The sequence below is a fragment of the Oenanthe melanoleuca genome, chromosome 3, assembly GCF_029582105.1.
Source record: "Oenanthe melanoleuca isolate GR-GAL-2019-014 chromosome 3, OMel1.0, whole genome shotgun sequence".
Taxonomy (NCBI): domain Eukaryota; kingdom Metazoa; phylum Chordata; class Aves; order Passeriformes; family Muscicapidae; genus Oenanthe; species Oenanthe melanoleuca.
Window position 1 is genome coordinate 71811017 of NC_079336.1, and position 13888 is coordinate 71824904.

General features: G+C 35.3%; 1 protein-coding gene across 4 annotated transcripts in view; it reads left to right on the forward strand.

The window, feature by feature from the left end:
* Positions 1–13888, forward strand: part of PDE10A (phosphodiesterase 10A) — a 262818-nt gene that overhangs the window by 168969 nt on the left and 79961 nt on the right. For all 4 annotated transcript variants that reach the window (XM_056487304.1, XM_056487302.1, XM_056487303.1 and 1 more), the window contains one exon: positions 1930–2058. In XM_056487304.1, coding sequence (XP_056343279.1) covers positions 1930–2058 — 129 coding nt within the window. The remainder of the gene's footprint in view (positions 1–1929; positions 2059–13888) is intronic.

Consider the following 13888-nt stretch of genomic DNA (forward strand, 5'->3'; position numbering starts at 1 on the left):
CACACATTTTATGACAAGTCTGTTTTAATTATTTTTCATGTAGGCCTTAAAGGGAAGATAAATTTTGATGACATTCTGATGAGTAAATCTTTAAAATGTTGTACTCTTTTGAATGATTCTTAAAACGTGGTTACTTTTCAAATTTTCTCACTATGAGATTAGAAATACTTTTTCAAGGTACTACATTTTTCTCATTTGTGCAAATTACAGAATTATATTAATGAGTTTGATTTTTTTTTTTTTAATTTTTTTTTTTTTCCCCAGAACAAGGCGATCACCGAATTGGCTTTAAAATAATTTTGTTGATTTTGCACTTCTGCTTCTTTATAGCTGCATTGTGATCTAACTCAACAGGCTATCACCTGAGGTTAAACAATCAAAGTAGGGGCTTTGCTTGTTTTTGCTCCACTTGCTGAATATCTACTTGTCTATTGATTTAGGATAAACCTTCTCTTTACTAATGAAAATCAGGATGCTCAATTATCTCTTATTCAAGTGATTCATATATGGGTAATTGCCTTAAGTGGCAATGTTGTTGTTTGAGGCTGTGGTATCCAACAGGAACTGCCACTTCTGGATTAAAAGCAAGAGTAGTTTAAACCAGTTTTGAGCTGTTGGGGCTGATGTGAATGAGTGATGTGGTGCAGTTGGTGTGAGAAGTCGTGTAGGTGGTTGATGCTCTGCAGATGAGAGCTGTTGGTTTGTCCTCTGACATTGCTTCCTGAAGACTTTCACAGTAAACATTTGTAACATTAAACATTTGTAAACACTGTATGATCTTAAATATTACCTTCATTGACTAGCATTGAAATTGCACTGCTCCTCTGTTTATCACGTTCTGATACTGTGCAAAGCTAAAAATAGGAGAATTGATCTCATTTTGTAGCATGAATACTCTCTGAAAGAAGTCAGTGTTGTTCAGAGGGGACTTTTTCCCTAACAGAACAAACAGACTGCTTTCTGTGGAGAATTTACTATTATATTTAAATATGCAAAACACAAGAGAAAAGGGTATATTTAGAGTCATTACAGTGGGTGTTACTCCTCTTCCTCTCATATCTCATTCAGGCTTTTGCACTGGGGTGCCTGTTCCCTCTGTGGTAGCCTGGACCCAAATCCCTCAGGACAGGTGCTTTTTATTGCTATTGGACAGTCTCAGCACTGCTGAGTTCATCTCTCTGTGACCACTTGTTTTGTTTGGGGGATTTGCAAAGTGTATAATCAGCTTGTAATTTTGGGAATTTGAAAATTTATTTATGAGTGTCAGGGATCTGATATTCTGACTATTTCTTCTTTTTCTGAAATGTTTACTAGAGTTTTCTTCTTGTTGCAGCTATTGTAAATACCTTTTTATCTGCAATTATTTTCATTTTGATGACTAAGTTACTAAAGCAATGAAAGCATGCCTGTGAAAACAGTTTATACATCAAAAGTAACTTAAGTAATTCTAGTATTTTAAAATTGCATATAATTTTGGTGTTCCATAATAGCTTGTGTTGATTTTGCTGCCATTTGCAGTGAGAATACTGAATTTGGTGCTCTGTGAGAAACCCCAGTTCACTTTCTTCTATCTCCTTCTAACCAGTTTATTTATCAATACATCATCTTGCATAGCTTGGAAATAATTTTGTAGTCACAACCATAGTCATGAATCCCTGCCTGGATGTTTCTCCTGGGTAATGTTTGTGTACCCCTTTAGGGGACTTTTTGTACACGGTTATCTTATATGGCTGCACTTTGCTCCTACTATTCTCTATACTACAGCTCATATTTTTGACAGGATATTGCTCTCTCTGCTCTATTTAAATAGTCATATATTCAGTCCATGTGTTAAACAAAGGGATATTGATACTTGCTGGTCTCCAGGTATTTTTTTCATATGAGGGAGTTCATACCAATAATGTAATCAATTAATGTTCTCTCTTTCAGGCTTAACAGATGAAAAAGTGAAGGCATATCTTTCTCTTCACCCCCAGGTACTGGATGAGTTTGTGTCAGAAAGTGTAAGTGCAGAAACTGTGGAAAAATGGCTAAAAAGGAAAAATAACAGACAAGAAGGTGAGTGGTTTTTATTTGTGATTAAAATTTAGCTTTGAACAGCTCAGCTATTTTCAAATTTAAAAAGGAAACCTGGTTTTGGTGTAACTTGACTATTATCATTTTTGTGTTTAGGTTCTAACATTTTTTGAAGGCAAAATAGGCTAACAATTTTTAAAAATATTTTATTCCTTTGGTATTTTTATTTTGAAATATACTGGTATTAATATTGGAAGTTTAGTTTACCCATTTTGAATTTCAAATACTGTCCATCAACCTGTAGTGTCTGTTTTGAGAATATAACTTGGTTGTCTTGGATCTGAAATTGCTAAGTTTTGAATTGAAATTATCCAATATGCCTCAGTAAATTGCTGGATATACCATCTCAGAAGTTCCTACTTGCAACATGTAATAAGTCAATATTAGATAAGAGTGTTGATACAGCTACTATAACCCCGTGTGTCAGATTCTGGAAGTATTTCTGTTGGCTTGCTTTAGGTAAAATACCTTGCTAAATAGGCCCAGAAAACTTTCTTTTGAGCCAGCCTTGGTTGACAATGATCTTAAATTTTGTGAGGTTGTCTGCAAACATAAGATTCATGCAATTCTAACAGTGATTTGTAATGTACCAGGTAAAATGCAAAGGAGGAAATTACCAAGAAGGTTAGGGAAGAAACCCTGGTTGTGCTTTGTGGCTGACTTCTAAGATGGTTAGGGTTTTAAGTTCTAATGATAATTAATATTTAAAATAGAGGGGCTATTGTTACTTCCTAGAAGATTCCTTTTCTGCAGAATTATAAAAAATAAGATGGTGGACAAGGGATAGAAAAGGCTACATTGAGCCAGATTTTTGGTGGTGATGACTACATATAACCCTAAAGTGGCAATAAATTTTTGTTGGTATAAAGAGATTACCCAGCAGCAGAATAGAAGTATATAGCAATAGGCTATTTAATACTTTGTTTGTAGTTTGCAAACTACAGCACTGCAAGAGGCCTGTTGTTATAATCCACAACAGCAATCAGCAAAACAGTTATGAATCAAGGGAATAGGTTGTGACAATGCTTTTTGTAAACAGTTGATGAAAAATACTTTTGTGTTACCAGAAATTAATAATTCTTGTGTTTATGAGCTATGTTCATTTAAAAATAATAATTTTGTCTAAGGTGGTTACATCACTGTAAGAAATCATTGTGTGTTTGAAACAAGTTTAAAGTCTGGGTCAAGGATCTTTATGCTAAAACCAAAGAAATGCTATGGAGACTTTTTAGCTTCAATAATGATATTTTGCTAAGTGGAATTTACTAGCCATTGCTCAAAGTTTCCAATTTTGGGGGGGGGAAGGCTAAAAAAAAAAGATAAATTTTTGTGGAAGTACTCGTGAAACTTTTTGTGCTAACTGCTAGAGCAAAGTGACTGCTGGCCATTACCCTGGCAAAGTTTTAATGTGAACAGGTACTACAATGAGATTTGTCTGTTTTTTTCATACATTTAGAAATTCTATATTATGGCTAATTTTCCCCAAACATGCATTAAAAGTGTCAAGCAATAGTTCTGCTACCATTAGCATTTAGCTTCATATCTGTTATCCTCCTACAGATCTGTCTGCCTTCCTGCTACTTCCCTTTTGCTGACAGCAGTCTTTAAAGTGGCTGTAGTGATTACACTAAAGGCAGTCATACAGATATGGCTTCTTTAGTGCTGGATTTTAGTTAAAAATAAGGAGAACCAGATTTAAAACTAGACTTGCCAAGTAAAAAAGATAAAGTTGAATGCATTTTTTTTATAGAATGAAATGGATACTGATGAGGTTTGTCTGTGATTTTCTTGTAGAAAGATAAAGTCTATAGTCATAAAATATTTCTGATAACAGCATATCCTAATCTTTCAGAAAGCAGTATTTTCAAGAGAGAAATTTACTAGTTGATCTACTTGGTTCATATTATGTATGTACAAATTCTGCTGCCTGACTTATGGTGGTGGTAAGAAATGAGGGGGAGAGGATGGAACTGATTCTTTTGGTGTCAGCACAGATCTGTGGTGACAAAGTGACTGTGTAGCCTAAGTCACTTTACATCAGTAGGGGTATAATTTTCCCTCTATCCTTTTGCTTCAGTCTAGTCTACTTTGCAAATGCTCACATCATGTAATGTGATACAGCTGGAAAAGTAAGCTTTGTTTTTATGAGGAGGTTTCCAGGCAGGCAAAAGGCTGTTTTGAGGTCTCTGGCTAAGTGTGTGTACTCTTACACGTTGGTGACGCAGAACAGGCTTTAACCTATATGCAGAAATTGTGTCCTGCCTGATTTACAGACATCCAGCTGTGTGTACTCTTCAGCCAGAAGTCAATGGGACTGCAGCCAGGGTAGTTTATCTGAATTTCATTAGCATGAACTGGAATGTCTGATTTGGACTTAAATGAACCAAAATTTATCTGTGACTGAGATTCACTGAATTAATTACTGTAGATGGTTTGGGTTTTTAAAAAACCTAGATTGTTAAAAATGGAGGAAATCACTAAATATTTCAGTGTTTAAGGTATAATTATATCCCAAAATATGATGAGTTGAGTCGTCAGTGTGTTAGATCTTGTATCTGTCATGGTAAATGTTAGATTTAAATTTGCTTGTGACAGGTTGAAAGTGATGGGCATCTTCCTGGGGTTATAAGACTTTTTATTTTTTTTTTTTTTATTTTTTTTTAATTTTTTTTTTTACTTGTTTTTTTTTTCCTTTTCCTGATAGATTGAATAAAACTTGCAAAGGTAGCACTGGAAAGGAATGCTGCTCATGCTGACATTTGGGTGTTCACTGCAACTTTTTGAACTCTGACTATTATCTACCGATAAATTGCATACCCAAAACACACCCAGGCCTTGTATTCTTGCGTACAGAATTTCCAAACAACTCTATTTGTAATACACAAGTGCTTACATTTTAAATTTTTCCTACCAGATCATGGCAGAGTTAATCTGGCAGAAGGAGATCTTTTCTTTTCCAGATGCTTAGATATAATACGCACAGAACTCATGAGACCTCTTCCATTGTCCTCTTTCATATTATTCAAGCTAAAGTGGCAGATGATTGTAGCCAGAGCCATAATATTAGCAAAGCATTAGACTCTGCTGCTGGATAGATCCTCATCTCCCAACAAATTTCTCAGAAAAATATTTATAAATTCCAACCTTAATTATATTATTTGAAGCTTCACTGCCACAACAATAGGAGGCTAAGCACATTGATTATGAGCCCAGATGTGCATCTTTTACGCTGTTGATACTGAATTTCATAGATGTCTTTCCTAATCTTTTTAATTACCCCTTATAATAAGGAGAAAGGACAAACTGTACTGGCAAAGAATTTCTACATGGAAAGTTGCCTATATCACTTAAGAAACTCATCACTTCCCATGGCCCTCCTATTCATTACAGTGCATGACCATGTGCTTAATTACTGCTGAATCTGGAAACATTAACAGCTTCATACACTTTTTTCTCCCCAGCAATATTTGCCAAAAAACATGTAAAGCTATGTATAGTGGGAACTGAAAGTGCTTTGCTGTTGTTGATACAAATGTTGTTAAGTAATTAATAAATACAATTTAAAAGAAATGGCAAGTAGTACATTCAGTACATGATGTGACACTGATTATGCTCAGAAATTACCATCTTTTAAGTGCAGCTGACTTACTGCATTTCCAGGAACCTGATATTTCATAATTGACCTGTTTAAAAAAAAAAAAAACAACAACAAATAAATAGAAATTAGTTGCTTAATATAACCTTAGCATGACATTGCTGTAATATTTGAACTGTACTAGGCTACATCATAGACACATAATCAAAGTTCTGTACAAAAAGTTGTTTCTGGTACTGCATTTTCAGGTTTTAAGATATCAGCATGATGGGCTTTAAAGTTGGCTTCATTCCTGTAAGAGACAAAGTAGTGAGTTTTTGAGAGGTGTTGATGTGTGGCTCTATTTAGGGAGCAAGTCTGCTCTCAGATTTTTATTGTTAAGGAATACCAAAGTACATGTTTCTACATGAGATGATAGTTATTCCATTATTTACTCTTTTATTTAGGTCATTCCTGCTTTTAAAAGATGGTGTATAGAGGCATTTGCCTAAGGTTATTAAATAGGTGAAAGGATGGCTAACATGCATTTCCATAGGCAGGGGTAGTGTATATAAAAAGACACATGCAAGGAGGATATGTCAGCCTGTGTATGCTAAAGAGATGTCATCTTGCTGCCAGAATTATAAAGAAAAAAATGGAACCTACACTTGATTTGTTAGTTTTTGAGGACTGTGCCTTTTTGCACTGAGTGAGCAGAGATGCCTGTTCTGTAGTGCAGGGTAGTAGCTGTAGAACTGTAGGTGAAGAATACTCAGAATCTGGGGACTGTCCCTGCTGTGATGCTCCACAGCTTGTTGCAATTGCAACTTCTCCCCAGCCTAGGCAAGAAGAACTTATATGGCAGCATGTTAACAACCTCCTTGATTTATAATTAGGGTGTCTTAAAATTTCATTGATGCTGTAGACATGCTGTTTTATTCTGATGCATCCCTGCTGCGCTTATGTTTGTGACATCCAAGCAGACACCAAGTACTTGCCAAAAAGCAAGGCTAATTGTGGGAATTATTTGGGCAGTGCTGACACCATAGTAGTAGCTCTTAATGCTTCTTATTACCAAACCCCACTATTTAAATATTTTAATGCATTTCTTGGATTTTTTTTTTTAATTTTTCTCAAAATAAGGTACAAAGGTTTTATCTTCCAATTCCAGCCACAATTGCTTGCTGTGGCCTTGCTCTTCACTCAGCATTTGCTATTGGCCATTTAGATAAAAAATAGTGGTCTAGGTGGTCCTGTTGGTCTGAACCAAGGTAACTTATGATACTGACAGGTGCTACTTTCCTGGGATAATATACAGACTGAAAATTTTGCCTTTATTTTGAATGTTTCTATCAGAAAAGTTGCAATAATATGTGGGGGCTTGACTATGTGGAACCCATTACTCTGTGTGTTTGGCACAGTCCTCATTTCCATGGAGATAAAACTCATCGGTAGACATTTGTATGGCATAGTTTGCAGGTTGCCATTTTTCATGTGTCTAAAAAGTTTGTTAGTATTAATGTTTCAGAGGATGACAGGGGAAGGCCCTTCCCAGTTCGGTGATGGAGCTTTACATTGGAATGCCATTTTAGTCCAGATGATGAAAATGGAATATATGTGTCAGAGGTACAGAAGAATTTTGGAGCAGCTATCTGGGGAGACTGTTGTAGTGTGCCATTACTTTTAAAAACTGTTTTATTGCTGTATCATTTCCTGAAAGACTCAGTTTTAATTGTCTGAGGTGAAATGGTTTCTTTCCTGTGTGATCAGTTAATTTTTTTTTTATTGTTTTCTCTTAATCAAAGGAGAATCAGCTTATAAGTGGCCCCATTGTGGCTGTGTAAATATTGAGAAGGAGTTAATGAAGAAGTTGTCCCTGTTGTGTTGTCAGTCTGGTTTTTTGGACAGAAAGGTTGATGGAAAGGATATTTAGATTAGGTAGAGCAGGATTTTTTTTAATGTATTGATCATACAGAAACACTGAACAGTGGCTAATACTGAGGTCTTGAGTGATGATGAAGTCTTTTCAGTGTGCATTTCAATGTTGAAGCAGTTGCTATTTTTTTTTCTTTGTTATTTGAATGGCTATCACTAGCAAACTCCAAACAATGCTAAAAATGGCTTAGTATATTTTTTTCTTCTAATTTGCTGAACAGTGAGAGAGTTTGATTGTTTTGGGGTTTTTTTTGAGTGGGTCAGGTGAAGGAGGGTTTTTTTCTGTTTTTCTGGAGTTCTGCATATTTAGAATAGTTTAGGTGGTCAGAGATTTGCAGAGGGTAATCCTTTAATGACGATATGTTTGGTCTTAGGAGGTTGACGTCACTCTGCTTGGTCTGAGTTCCCTCTTGAACTAATTATGTTAATCACATTATATCTAGAGCAATTATTCTCAACATGTACTTATACTAATGTTATGTCTTTGTTAAGCTTGAATTAGGAGTGTTTATAGCTTTTCTGTCTACTCAAAAACACTGTTTCTCCTCACTTTTAAGCCTGGCTTCACAGAATCATTTTCTGCTCAGTACTGCTAGTTATATTAGGAAATAAACACATGTTGATTTCTCAGTCTTTTGGTAAATTAGAATATGGAGCTTCTTTTGCAGTCATACTGAAAAATAGGTTTTTCACTTTTCTTGCTATTTCTCTTCAATTTACATTGTGAACATTTCCAGATGATCTATATCTTTCTAAAGAGTGGGCAGTAAAAGACAGACAGTATTTCAATAATGGGTTAATTCACATAATATACAATACAAAACCATTTCCCTCTTGTGTGAGATGGCTCTCCTGAATGTTTTCTGGCCCTACTATTCTTTGTTTTCAGATTATTTCTCTCCTGTACACGGATCTTTGTTTTTAGAATAAAAAATCAAGTAAACAAAAGAAAAGCTCTCACTGGTTGGTGGAGAAGATCCGTTCTGCTGATGTGTGTGTGGAGACTGAATACCCACAAAGCCAGCACTTTTTAATAATGATTATTTATGTCAATGTCAGCTAACCTGTTTTACCTGCATTGAAAAGGAGTAGGAATGTTCCCATGGTCTGTAAGCTGAGAAAGAAAAAAATAACAAGGGAGAATAGTCATTAACTTTTATGGGACTTGCAAATCCGAGTATTAATTTGATTAATGGGTGGCTAGGCAAGGCCTGTGATCAAAGACTGACCAATAAGGATAAAAAGAAAAAAAGGTAAAATAGCTATATTAGCATTGCTTGTTGTGTCCATTAAGTGAGACTTGCATCTTTGAGGAAAGGGAAGTATGCAGTCACACAGTGTGATAGTCTGTTACATCCCACATGCATAAAGGAAGGATATTTATTCATGGATGTTCTGTATGCGAGTGGTGAAAACTCAGTTCAGCAAAGTTCTCAATGCCTTATCCATGTATAATATACATGTAAAAATTCTGCTGTCTCTTTTTTATCACAGGAAGTACAGGAAGCCCTGAGGAAGAATGAAAATTCATCTTCTAAAGTGGAGATGTCTAGTTGGATATAAATGTTAATGCCAGGCTCTGAATGGACAATTTTATGTTTTGGTGGACAGAAGCAATTAATAATATTTGTCTTAACCTCATATCAGCTGTTAGTGAAAATTTTCAGCAGAAATTTTACTTCTGAAACTGCTCTCTTGTCTTAAGGCTTTGAAAAGCAGATTGTGTACATGGAACAGTAAATCACAGATATAGTATGGGCTTAATGAAGACCAGAAATTTACAGTGTGTGATTAGTTAATCATGGTGGTGATTCAGTTATTTTATCCTTTAGAATATCTATGATTAGATGGAATTTTAGGCTAGTTGTCCTGTTCATCAGATCAGATTTACTGCAGCTAATTTTAAGTGTGTCCTTTTCACAGTGAGTCATAGGTACTCCCTTTATTTCTCCTAATGGTCATTGGTAGATCAAGTTCTTTGTCCAAAAATTATGTCTTCATACTCTTTATCCTGGCAATAAAATAAATCCTGTCAAATATCTTTCAACTGGACTGTAATAAACTGCCCTTGTTTTGTTTTCCCATATTTTATGAATGGAACTTAAATTATAATCCCATGTCATTCAGCAAGAGGAAGGCCTAAGCATGACTTCATTGCATTGATTTAATTCTAAATATTTCCTAATTGCTCCTTCAGGAGATGATACCTGTTTAAATACGTTGTAGGAGGAATATATGTATTGCACATAAATGAGCACTGTTGCCTCTGCTTAACTGACGTGGAGTTTTGTGTCACAAATATTATTCAAATACTTTGAAGGTGTTATTAAGCATGTAGATAGAAATTCTAAACATGTACTGACATTGCAGACAATAAAAAATCCAACAACAAACAAACCCACAAAACTTAGACATGAACCATTTTTAATGACTTTCAAAGATACCTGTAATTTCTGTCCAATATTTGTATTGGAGAAAAAGTCCTCCTGAAGATTGAGTTGTAAGAACTTGGAAGTAAACTATGGAATTCCTAGACAATTTTCACTACAGAGGACTTTCAGTATTCTGAAAGGAGTTTTTATTTTTATAAACTCTGTGAAAAAATGGATGCATACTAGGATAGCAAAACTTCAGTTGTACTGAAAATTGAACCCAGATGCATAGAAACTGCAAAGAATCTCATGAAGTGTCAGATAAAAGTAAGGTTTGGTTTATCTTGGCCTCTGAGGCCTAGTTACTTGGCATATCACATCTGCAAGGCTAAGCTACTTTTTCATGACACCCAAATTTGATGTTGCATCCAAGGCACCATCTGGAGTATTCCTGGGCAGGTGTTAGCTCTCTCATTTGATTCTAAATATTGTTTTGGGAAGGTGCAAATTGGCAAGATCCAAGCCACGCTGTGGGTGCAAAGTTAATCAGGTGCTGGTGATATTCAAGCCCAGTCTACAGCCCTAATTGCTCCATTACTTTAGGTCTAGCCTGAATTAGCTGTGGCACCTCAAGGAGGGATGCTAGGAACACCGTGGAAGAAATTAGCCATTAGAGCTTGGGAACTGATAGAGAGCTTAGCCACATGCAACCAAACAGGAAGCAGCGTTAAGTCACTGTGGAAATTTGAGGTTTAATTTGAAGTTCAGGTAGTACCACCTCCTCAGGATACATAGAAGACCAGAATTAACTAGATCTGTAGATGTCTAAAACAAGCAAGAAAGGAAGTTTTGTTTTTTTTTTTTTTTTTTTTTACATAGCTGCCTTTGTTGATATAATATACGTGATAAGCTAACATTTCTATTAGCACAGCACAGGGGGACAATGAGTTATTTGACTAGAAGCATGTGAGGCTTGGAGGAACTATTTCACCTGACTTTATTAATGGCAAACCTGGATAACTGAGTTTAATTGTGTTTAATTATTTTAATTCTCTAGACAATTTGAGCAAAATGTCTGACTGTCAATTATGGAAGAGGAAGAGATTGTGCATGGTACTTTTCTCTAGGTCTGAGAGGAACGGATCTTTTCTTTTTCCCTGTGGAACACTTAAAACTCAGGTGTAAGGAGGTTTGGCAGGAAATTATAATGGGTTATAAAACCAGTGTCAGTTGGTATTGGGACAATGATAAATTTTACTTGAAGAGGATGTGTCTTGTTTAAGCATAAGGATGGAAGAGCTAAGAAGGAATTAATTGCATAATTAGGTTAAAGAATAATTTCTTCTCAAAATAATTATTGTTTGTTTTTTATAAATTCTTTGAAGACATTTACATCTACTTAACTAATTATGTGGCATTTGAGGATGCTTAGTTACTATCCATAGATCTTGTTTTTTTGTAGGAGATTTGTTGTTATTGTGGAAGGAAGTTAGCAAGGTCTGAATTTCTTGCAATGGCTAGTGCATCTTGTTCTGCCAGAAAAAGTCCCCTAATTCTTATAGTGTTATTAACTCTTTATAAAGCCTTTCTTCCTTATTATCTTTACACTATGATGACTTTTGTGATGCTGCTACCAAACACAAAGGGATTCTTTATTCTCCAAAAGACCTGAACTGTAGCAGAAGTTTTATAATTATGATTGCTGTGGTGAAGACAGTTGACAGATTTACCTTTTCCATAACAGAAGAATGAAGGGCACCCTGCAAAACAAATTGACTACAGATTTGAAACAACAGGATGTCCTTTTTCACACAACCCATGCCTAAATTATGAAGCCATTAGCATAATATATTTGAGATGTTAAAAATGTAAATGGGTTCAAAAAGTGATTAGACACATTCCGAAGAAGAAATACTTCATCAAGAGCTGTTACATACTATGATCCTGATGCAGCCTCCAGCTGAGAAAATTCATAAGCATCTGATTGCTCTGAGGACATAGTGGAGTAAGTGTACTCTGTACATCTGTAGTCTGTGTTTTCTCTCCTTTTCATACAGTCTAAATTCTTCATATTCTTTTCCTATTTCCTTTCTTAATGAGCTGTTACTAGCCATTGTCATAGGCTACAAACTTGAGTAGATGGACTTTTAGTTTAGCAGAATAGGATCATTATTCTCTGTCATTATGCTTCTCTGGCCTTCCTGGGATTTATGTACCACCCGTTGTTCAAACTGTGAGTCAGATTGTCTTAACTCATTTGAATATGCTGGAAAATAAACTGGGTTTTTATACTATAACACATTGTTTATGGATCCTCTTGGATAAGCTGCAAGAGGTCTCTTCAGTTATAACAATAAGGCATCTTTGAAACTCTTTGGAGACAGTATCTTATTCAGACTTACGCTAGCTGCAATACTGAGCTAAATTATTTTATTCTTTCTTTCAGCTTGCAGTATACAGAGATACCTATAAATAATGATCTTTGGCTACAGAAAAAATAAAGTTTCTCTAGTTGAAATTGCTGAATAACAGTGATTAAGAGACTTTTTCCATTATTTTTTAATGCAAAGGTGGTATATTTTGTGTGTTTTATTATTTGTTCAGGTAGCAGAAGGGAGCTCTTTTACAGGGTGTTTGATCCTCATTTTGAAGTGCTCGTTTCATTTGTCATTAAGTATGGGGAGTGTAAGGGAAAGAGAAAAAAGGATGATGCTGTTGATGAGAAACAAGGATTAGGAAATTATTAAAACACGATTCAATAATTCATGGAAGGAGGAATATCTGTGAGTTTTTGAAGGGTTTATAGCAATTGGGTGTAACTGCCATCAGGTTTGGTGACTGGGGTGGGGAAGTGGTAACAGACTTGTTACATTTATACTAAATTCAGTCCAAGAGGGTTCATTGTGAACACTTAGAAATGTCTTCATGAGGTGTATCAGATATTTGTATAGCAGTGAAGATACGTTTATCCTGGGAGACTTGCTGGGCAGTGATTTTGGATTTACAGTGAGCACTTGGGGAGACTTGTCAAAACAACTTTTTAAGCTAGTAACTACACAGTGACCCTTTTTTTAGAATCAGAGTTGTCATGACCCACAGTAAATGCCTTTCTGGGAGAGGAGGTTATTTCAAATGCAGTTTTAAATTACCCAAATGTGCTCTTTTTGCATTGTATTACCTATGAAGCCATGTCATTGTGACACCTGCTGCTTTGCCATCATATATTTCATGGTGAATCATGAATGTGCTCAAAGAATAATCTGAGTTCTCCCTGTTGTCTGTTACTTTTCTTAAACAAAATCTCAGTTTTACAGATAATTGTTTTTAGAAATGTGTACTATTACCAGGTTGTGTTTTTCAACTGTTCACTGGCCAAAACAATTTTTTGGAGAAAATATCTGTCATCTCCCCATCTACCGATATGATTGTGTTAAAAAAAAAAAATTTGCTTAAGAGTAAACAGTGGCCATAAATCTCTGATACATTTCAGTGTTTGAGGTACCTATTGTAGCAGCCAACGATATAAGTGCAGTGAATATATAACTATATATCCAAGTACAGAGAAAATGGCACCATATAATATAGGGAAAGGGTATTTGCAAATATTTTCTCATGTTCTGAGGGGTTTTTTTCTTCATTAAAGCTCCTTGTTGCACTGCTTAATAACAGTTATCAAATTTTGAATCAACCCAGTTTGAGCAAGCATAGAAACAATTATAGCTCTTCAAAATTCACAATAGGTGTCACAGAATAGTATTGTAGAGTCACAACAACATAGGAAATCTCAGAAATGCTCTTTGTTGTGGTCCAGTCCAGCATCTTTTAGTGACCATTTTCAGATCTAAACACTGATGAATGAACTACTGGCCCATGTTGGCTTTTTTTTTTTTATTTCACAAATAGGTCTTTATGATTGGAGAATAGATAGGCT